We start from the raw sequence: 9,938 nt of genomic DNA on the forward strand, positions 1-9,938 counted from the left end.
TCCTTGGATACCATGGGAAGAGAGTTTGGTGAGCAGTGCAGGGTGCCAGACTGTGTCAAAAGCACGTGATATGTTTATTTTGATTGCTCTGATTTCATGTCTGGCATTGAGGACCTCCATCAATTGTTGGGAGAGCAGAACCAGCATATCCAGGGCAAACTCTGGGTTGTGAAACAAAAAATCTCCAAAAATAGGAATGACGTCATAAAAAATGATGTGACGTCATAGTGATGTATCATATGTGCGGTAATTCATCTCTGTTAATGCCCTGTTCGATTCCCACTAACAGAATTCAAAAAGCTTGCCTAGTTTCGGAGATAATTTTTTAGGCGATTTCCATTAGCGGAGATATTTTGACGTCATAACTTTTTTTCTCGGAGGAATTTTCAAAATCGGAGATGGTTACTGTCTGCGCAGGGTATTTTTACATATATACGTCAAGTTTCAGGAAGTTTCGATGAAAACTGGAGGCTGTGAAACAAAAAAGTCCACAAGAAGAAGAAGAAGAAGAAGTACAACAACGTGAGTTAGACTTCGAGATCCTCCACGAGGATGTAAAAAAATAACATTTACTATCCAAGCGAGCAGTGAAGAAACAATGCGAGCGGTGTATAGGTACGCACTCGTGAACTTTTTTTAAATAATCGTTTTATTGGTCCTGCAATCATATGAAAATAACTTTACCGTAAACTCGTCAGAATGAAGTGAAATGCAATAATTACATCGACAATGAAGAGACGCTTTAAACTTCCGGAATGACGTTTCCTGTGGCTGACAGAACGTGTCGAACAGCGTGACGCTAATTGTTGCTACGGCCTTTGTACCGTCATTCGACCGCGATGGTAATGCTCCTGAAGCTGATGCATGATATTGTTTTTAGTCAGCGCCTCCGTCGTCCGTTCGACCACACAGCCGTCGTCCATCGTGCTGCGATTGCCGAGTAATCGATGAGTGGACGGTGAAGGGAGCGCCATGTTCACGGCGTGGATATATTTATAAACGCGGGCAGAGGCGTCGTCTCCAAACACGTTCGTGTCACAAACTGTTTAATTTCCTGTTTCTATTTAAATGAATCCCATGGATAAATTACCTGTGCACCTGTACGTGCAGTGAGGTAACCTCGTGCTTTTTTTTTTTTTTAACCTGTTTATGATTTATTTATTTTTTTCCCCCCTCACCTGGAGCGAATAGCGTCCGTCCGATGCACCGGACTCGCAGAGAACCTCGAACGAGTTATAGAGGGGGTTCTGGGAAACAAATGAGCGGGAAAAAGTGACGTCGCCGTCGGAGGCTCTCTGTAAATTCAATCATCGCGTTTACTGTCGAGTGAGAGACTGGTGTGGCTCGTGAAGGTGAGCGTCTACCTGCTTCTGTGGACAGGTAGATCAACGTGCTTCTGTGGACAGGTAGATCAACGTGCTTCTGTGGACAGGTAGATCAACGTGCTTCTGTGGACAGGTAGATCAACGTGCTTCTGTGGACAGGTAGATCAACGTGCTTCGGTGGACAGGTAGATCAACGTGCTTCTGTGGACAGGTAGATCAACGTGCTTCGGTGGACAGGTAGATCAACGTGCTTCTGTGGACAGGTAGATCCACGTGCTTCGGTGGACAGGTAGATCCACGTGCTTCGGTGGACAGGTAGATCAACGTGCTTCGGTGGACAGGATGATCAACGTGCTTCTGTGGACAGGTAGATCAACGTGCTTCTGTGGACAGGTAGATCAACGTGCTTCTGTGGACAGGTAGATCCACGTGCTTCGGTGGACAGGTAGATCCACGTGCTTCGGTGGACAGGTAGATCAACGTGCTTCGGTGGACAGGATGATCAACGTGCTTCTGTGGACAGGTAGATCAACGTGCTTCTGTGGACAGGTAGATCAACGTGCTTCGGTGGACAGGTAGATCCACGTGCTTCGGTGGACAGGTAGATCAACGTGCTTCGGTGGACAGGTAGATCCACGTGCTTCGGTGGACAGGTAGATCCACGTGCTTCGGTGGACAGGTAGATCAACGTCCTTCTGTGGACAGGTAGATCAACGTGCTTCGGTGGACAGGTAGATCCACGTGCTTCTGTGGACAGGTAGATCAACGTGCTTCGCTGGACAGGTAGATCAACGTGCTTTGGTGGACAGGTAGATCAACGTGCTTTGGTGGACAGGTAGAGCCACGTGCTTCGGTGGACAGGTCGATCAACGTGCTTCGGTGGACAGGTAGATCAACGTGCTTTGGTGGACAGGTAGATCCACGTGCTTCGGTGGACAGGTAGATCCACGTGCTTCGGTGGATAGGTATATCCACGTCCTTCGGTGGACAGGTAGATCCACGTGCTTCGGTGGATAGGTATATCCACGTCCTTCGGTGGACAGGTAGATCCACATGCTTCGGTGGACAGGTAGATCCACCTGTTTCGGTGGACAGGTAGATCCACGTGCTTTGGTGGACAGGTAGATCCACGTGCTTCGGTGGACAGGTAGATCCACGTGCTTCGGTGGACAGGTAGATCCACCTGTTTCGGTGGACAGGTAGATCCACGTGCTTTGGTGGACAGGTAGATCCACCTGTTTCGGTGGACAGGTAGATCCACGTGCTTTGGTGGACAGGTAGATCCACGTGCTTCGGTGGACAGGTAGATCCACGTGCTTCGGTGGACAAGTAGATCCACCTGTTTCGGTGGACAGGTAGATCCACGTGCTTCGGTGGACAGGTAGATCCACCTGTTTCGGTGGACAGGTAGATCCACGTGCTTCAGGTAGATCTGCCCGTCCACCGAAGCACGTGGATCTACCTGTCCACCAAAGCACGTGGATCTACCTGTCCACGTGCTTCGGTGGACGGGCAGATCCACCTGTTTCGGCGGACGGGCAGATCCACCTGTTTAGGCGGACGGGCAGATCCACCTGTTTCGGCGGACGGGCAGATCCACGTGCTTCGGCGGACGGGCAGATCCACGTGCTTCGGCGGACGGGCAGATCCACGTGCTTCGGCGGACGGGCAGATCCACGTGCTTCGGCGGACGGGCAGATCCACGTGCTTCGGCGGACGGGCAGATCCACGTGCTTCGGCGGACGGGCAGATCCACGTGCTTCGGCGGACGGGCAGATCCACGTGCTTCGGCGGACGGGCAGATCCACGTGCTTCGGCGGACGGGCAGATCCACGTGCTTCGGCGGACGGGCAGATCCACGTGCTTCGGCGGACGGGCAGATCCACGTGCTTCGGCGGACGGGCAGATCCACGTGCTTCGGCGGACGGGCAGATCCACGTGCTTCGGCGGACGGGCAGATCCACGTGCTTCGGCGGACGGGCAGATCCACGTGCTTCGGCGGACGGGCAGATCCACGTGCTTCGGCGGACGGGCAGATCCACGTGCTTCGGCGGACGGGCAGATCCACGTGCTTCGGCGGACGGGCAGATCCACGTGCTTCGGCGGACGGGCAGATCCACGTGCTTCGGCGGACGGGCAGATCCACCTGTTTCGGCGGACGGGCAGATCCACGTGCTTCGGCGGACGGGCAGATCCACGTGCTTCGGCGGACGGGCAGATCCACCTGTTTCGGCGGACGGGCAGATCCACCTGTTTCGGCGGACGGGCAGATCCACCTGTTTCGGCGGACGGGCAGATCCACCTGTTTCGGCGGACGGGCAGATCCACCTGTTTCGGCGGACGGGCAGATCCACCTGTTTCGGCGGACGGGCAGATCCACCTGTTTCGGCGGACGGGCAGATCCACCTGTTTCGGCGGACGGGCAGATCCACCTGTTTCGGCGGACGGGCAGATCCACCTGTTTCGGCGGACGGGCAGATCCACCTGTTTCGGCGGACGGGCAGATCCACCTGTTTCGGCGGACGGGCAGATCCACCTGTTTCGGCGGACGGGCAGATCCACCTGTTTCGGCGGACGGGCAGATCCACCTGTTTCGGCGGACGGGCAGATCCACCTGTTTCGGCGGACGGGCAGATCCACCTGTTTCGGCGGACGGGCAGATCCACCTGTTTCGGCGGACGGGCAGATCCACCTGTTTCGGCGGACGGGCAGATCCACCTGTTTCGGCGGACGGGCAGATCCACCTGTTTCGGCGGACGGGCAGATCCACCTGTTTCGGCGGACGGGCAGATCCACCTGTTTCGGCGGACGGGCAGATCCACCTGTTTCGGCGGACGGGCAGATCCACCTGTTTCGGCGGACGGGCAGATCCACCTGTTTCGGCGGACGGGCAGATCCACCTGTTTCGGCGGACGGGCAGATCCACCTGTTTCGGCGGACGGGCAGATCCACCTGTTTCGGCGGACGGGCAGATCCACCTGTTTCGGCGGACGGGCAGATCCACCTGTTTCGGCGGACGGGCAGATCCACCTGTTTCGGCGGACGGGCAGATCCACCTGTTTCGGCGGACGGGCAGATCCACCTGTTTCGGCGGACGGGCAGATCCACCTGTTTCGGCGGACGGGCAGATCCACCTGTTTCGGCGGACGGGCAGATCCACCTGTTTCGGCGGACGGGCAGATCCACCTGTTTCGGCGGACGGGCAGATCCACCTGTTTCGGCGGACGGGCAGATCCACCTGTTTCGGCGGACGGGCAGATCCACCTGTTTCGGCGGACGGGCAGATCCACCTGTTTCGGCGGACGGGCAGATCCACCTGTTTCGGCGGACGGGCAGATCCACCTGTTTCGGCGGACGGGCAGATCCACCTGTTTCGGCGGACGGGCAGATCCACCTGTTTCGGCGGACGGGCAGATCCACCTGTTTCGGCGGACGGGCAGATCCACCTGTTTCGGCGGACGGGCAGATCCACCTGTTTCGGCGGACGGGCAGATCCACCTGTTTCGGCGGACGGGCAGATCCACCTGTTTCGGCGGACGGGCAGATCCACCTGTTTCGGCGGACGGGCAGATCCACCTGTTTCGGCGGACGGGCAGATCCACCTGTTTCGGCGGACGGGCAGATCCACCTGTTTCGGCGGACGGGCAGATCCACCTGTTTCGGCGGACGGGCAGATCCACCTGTTTCGGCGGACGGGCAGATCCACCTGTTTCGGCGGACGGGCAGATCCACCTGTTTCGGCGGACGGGCAGATCCACCTGTTTCGGCGGACGGGCAGATCCACCTGTTTCGGCGGACGGGCAGATCCACCTGTTTCGGCGGACGGGCAGATCCACCTGTTTCGGCGGACGGGCAGATCCACCTGTTTCGGCGGACGGGCAGATCCACCTGTTTCGGCGGACGGGCAGATCCACCTGTTTCGGCGGACGGGCAGATCCACCTGTTTCGGCGGACGGGCAGATCCACCTGTTTCGGCGGACGGGCAGATCCACCTGTTTCGGCGGACGGGCAGATCCACCTGTTTCGGCGGACGGGCAGATCCACCTGTTTCGGCGGACGGGCAGATCCACCTGTTTCGGCGGACGGGCAGATCCACCTGTTTCGGCGGACGGGCAGATCCACCTGTTTCGGCGGACGGGCAGATCCACCTGTTTCGGCGGACGGGCAGATCCACCTGTTTCGGCGGACGGGCAGATCCACCTGTTTCGGCGGACGGGCAGATCCACCTGTTTCGGCGGACGGGCAGATCCACCTGTTTCGGCGGACGGGCAGATCCACCTGTTTCGGCGGACGGGCAGATCCACCTGTTTCGGCGGACGGGCAGATCCACCTGTTTCGGCGGACGGGCAGATCCACCTGTTTCGGCGGACGGGCAGATCCACCTGTTTCGGCGGACGGGCAGATCCACCTGTTTCGGCGGACGGGCAGATCCACCTGTTTCGGCGGACGGGCAGATCCACCTGTTTCGGCGGACGGGCAGATCCACCTGTTTCGGCGGACGGGCAGATCCACCTGTTTCGGCGGACGGGCAGATCCACCTGTTTCGGCGGACGGGCAGATCCACCTGTTTCGGCGGACGGGCAGATCCACCTGTTTCGGCGGACGGGCAGATCCACCTGTTTCGGCGGACGGGCAGATCCACCTGTTTCGGCGGACGGGCAGATCCACCTGTTTCGGCGGACGGGCAGATCCACCTGTTTCGGCGGACGGGCAGATCCACCTGTTTCGGCGGACGGGCAGATCCACCTGTTTCGGCGGACGGGCAGATCCACCTGTTTCGGCGGACGGGCAGATCCACCTGTTTCGGCGGACGGGCAGATCCACCTGTTTCGGCGGACGGGCAGATCCACCTGTTTCGGCGGACGGGCAGATCCACCTGTTTCGGCGGACGGGCAGATCCACCTGTTTCGGCGGACGGGCAGATCCACCTGTTTCGGCGGACGGGCAGATCCACCTGTTTCGGCGGACGGGCAGATCCACCTGTTTCGGCGGACGGGCAGATCCACCTGTTTCGGCGGACGGGCAGATCCACCTGTTTCGGCGGACGGGCAGATCCACCTGTTTCGGCGGACGGGCAGATCCACCTGTTTCGGCGGACGGGCAGATCCACCTGTTTCGGCGGACGGGCAGATCCACCTGTTTCGGCGGACGGGCAGATCCACCTGTTTCGGCGGACGGGCAGATCCACCTGTTTCGGCGGACGGGCAGATCCACCTGTTTCGGCGGACGGGCAGATCCACCTGTTTCGGCGGACGGGCAGATCCACCTGTTTCGGCGGACGGGCAGATCCACCTGTTTCGGCGGACGGGCAGATCCACCTGTTTCGGCGGACGGGCAGATCCACCTGTTTCGGCGGACGGGCAGATCCACCTGTTTCGGCGGACGGGCAGATCCACCTGTTTCGGCGGACGGGCAGATCCACCTGTTTCGGCGGACGGGCAGATCCACCTGTTTCGGCGGACGGGCAGATCCACCTGTTTCGGCGGACGGGCAGATCCACCTGTTTCGGCGGACGGGCAGATCCACCTGTTTCGGCGGACGGGCAGATCCACCTGTTTCGGCGGACGGGCAGATCCACCTGTTTCGGCGGACGGGCAGATCCACCTGTTTCGGCGGACGGGCAGATCCACCTGTTTCGGCGGACGGGCAGATCCACCTGTTTCGGCGGACGGGCAGATCCACCTGTTTCGGCGGACGGGCAGATCCACCTGTTTCGGCGGACGGGCAGATCCACCTGTTTCGGCGGACGGGCAGATCCACCTGTTTCGGCGGACGGGCAGATCCACCTGTTTCGGCGGACGGGCAGATCCACCTGTTTCGGCGGACGGGCAGATCCACCTGTTTCGGCGGACGGGCAGATCCACCTGTTTCGGCGGACGGGCAGATCCACCTGTTTCGGCGGACGGGCAGATCCACCTGTTTCGGCGGACGGGCAGATCCACCTGTTTCGGCGGACGGGCAGATCCACCTGTTTCGGCGGACGGGCAGATCCACCTGTTTCGGCGGACGGGCAGATCCACCTGTTTCGGCGGACGGGCAGATCCACCTGTTTCGGCGGACGGGCAGATCCACCTGTTTCGGCGGACGGGCAGATCCACCTGTTTCGGCGGACGGGCAGATCCACCTGTTTCGGCGGACGGGCAGATCCACCTGTTTCGGCGGACGGGCAGATCCACCTGTTTCGGCGGACGGGCAGATCCACCTGTTTCGGCGGACGGGCAGATCCACCTGTTTCGGCGGACGGGCAGATCCACCTGTTTCGGCGGACGGGCAGATCCACCTGTTTCGGCGGACGGGCAGATCCACCTGTTTCGGCGGACGGGCAGATCCACCTGTTTCGGCGGACGGGCAGATCCACCTGTTTCGGCGGACGGGCAGATCCACCTGTTTCGGCGGACGGGCAGATCCACCTGTTTCGGCGGACGGGCAGATCCACCTGTTTCGGCGGACGGGCAGATCCACCTGTTTCGGCGGACGGGCAGATCCACCTGTTTCGGCGGACGGGCAGATCCACCTGTTTCGGCGGACGGGCAGATCCACCTGTTTCGGCGGACGGGCAGATCCACCTGTTTCGGCGGACGGGCAGATCCACCTGTTTCGGCGGACGGGCAGATCCACCTGTTTCGGCGGACGGGCAGATCCACCTGTTTCGGCGGACGGGCAGATCCACCTGCTTCGGCGGACGGGCAGATCCACCTGCTTCGGCGGACGGGCAGATCCACCTGCTTCGGCGGACGGGCAGATCCACCTGCTTCGGCGGACGGGCAGATCCACCTGCTTCGGCGGACGGGCAGATCCACCTGCTTCGGCGGACGGGCAGATCCACCTGCTTCGGCGGACGGGCAGATCCACCTGCTTCGGCGGACGGGCAGATCCACCTGCTTCGGCGGACGGGCAGATCCACCTGCTTCGGCGGACGGGCAGATCCACCTGCTTCGGCGGACGGGCAGATCCACCTGCTTCGGCGGACGGGCAGATCCACCTGCTTCGGCGGACGGGCAGATCCACCTGCTTCGGCGGACGGGCAGATCCACCTGCTTCGGCGGACGGGCAGATCCACCTGCTTCGGCGGACGGGCAGATCCACCTGCTTCGGCGGACGGGCAGATCCACCTGCTTCGGCGGACGGGCAGATCCACCTGCTTCGGCGGACGGGCAGATCCACCTGCTTCGGCGGACGGGCAGATCCACCTGCTTCGGCGGACGGGCAGATCCACCTGCTTCGGCGGACGGGCAGATCCACCTGCTTCGGCGGACGGGCAGATCCACCTGCTTCGGCGGACGGGCAGATCCACCTGCTTCGGCGGACGGGCAGATCCACCTGCTTCGGCGGACGGGCAGATCCACCTGCTTCGGCGGACGGGCAGATCCACCTGCTTCGGCGGACGGGCAGATCCACCTGCTTCGGCGGACGGGCAGATCCACCTGCTTCGGCGGACGGGCAGATCCACCTGCTTCGGCGGACGGGCAGATCCACCTGCTTCGGCGGACGGGCAGATCCACCTGCTTCGGCGGACGGGCAGATCCACCTGCTTCGGCGGACGGGCAGATCCACCTGCTTCGGCGGACGGGCAGATCCACCTGCTTCGGCGGACGGGCAGATCCACCTGCTTCGGCGGACGGGCAGATCCACCTGCTTCGGCGGACGGGCAGATCCACCTGCTTCGGCGGACGGGCAGATCCACCTGCTTCGGCGGACGGGCAGATCCACCTGCTTCGGCGGACGGGCAGATCCACCTGCTTCGGCGGACGGGCAGATCCACCTGCTTCGGCGGACGGGCAGATCCACCTGCTTCGGCGGACGGGCAGATCCACCTGCTTCGGCGGACGGGCAGATCCACCTGCTTCGGCGGACGGGCAGATCCACCTGCTTCGGCGGACGGGCAGATCCACCTGCTTCGGCGGACGGGCAGATCCACCTGCTTCGGCGGACGGGCAGATCCACCTGCTTCGGCGGACGGGCAGATCCACCTGCTTCGGCGGACGGGCAGATCCACCTGCTTCGGCGGACGGGCAGATCCACCTGCTTCGGCGGACGGGCAGATCCACCTGCTTCGGCGGACGGGCAGATCCACCTGCTTCGGCGGACGGGCAGATCCACCTGCTTCGGCGGACGGGCAGATCCACCTGCTTCGGCGGACGGGCAGATCCACCTGCTTCGGCGGACGGGCAGATCCACCTGCTTCGGCGGACGGGCAGATCCACCTGCTTCGGCGGACGGGCAGATCCACCTGCTTCGGCGGACGGGCAGATCCACCTGCTTCGGCGGACGGGCAGATCCACCTGCTTCGGCGGACGGGCAGATCCACCTGCTTCGGCGGACGGGCAGATCCACCTGCTTCGGCGGACGGGCAGATCCACCTGCTTCGGCGGACGGGCAGATCCACCTGCTTCGGCGGACGGGCAGATCCACCTGCTTCGGCGGACGGGCAGATCCACCTGCTTCGGCGGACGGGCAGATCCACCTGCTTCGGCGGACGGGCAGATCCACCTGCTTCGGCGGACGGGCAGATCCACCTGCTTCGGCGGACGGGCAGATCCACCTGCTTCGGCGGACGGGCAGATCCACCTGCTTCGGCGGACGGGCAGATCCACCTGCTTCGGCGGACGGGCA

At 61.7% G+C, this 9,938-nt stretch overlaps 1 protein-coding gene across 5 annotated transcripts in view; it reads left to right on the plus strand.

Moving 5' to 3' along the window:
* Positions 1–718: 718 nt before the first annotated feature.
* Positions 719–9,938, plus strand: part of LOC147022897 (uncharacterized) — a 44,168-nt gene continuing 34,948 nt past the window's right edge. For 2 of the 5 annotated variants that reach the window (XM_085887852.1, XM_085887856.1), the window contains exon 1: positions 719–842. In XM_085887852.1, coding sequence (XP_085743978.1) covers positions 840–842 — 3 coding nt within the window. In that variant the 5' untranslated portion in view covers positions 719–839. Of the gene's footprint in view, positions 843–874; positions 1,029–1,212; positions 1,353–9,938 lie in introns of those variants that run through there. The other 3 variants (XM_085887853.1, XM_085887854.1, XM_085887855.1) reach the window with 3 other exon arrangements.

Source organism: Eptatretus burgeri, chromosome 7 (assembly GCF_056783735.1).
Source record: "Eptatretus burgeri isolate ZD-2024b chromosome 7, Ebu_testis_v1, whole genome shotgun sequence".
Taxonomy (NCBI): Eukaryota; Metazoa; Chordata; class Myxini; order Myxiniformes; family Myxinidae; genus Eptatretus; species Eptatretus burgeri.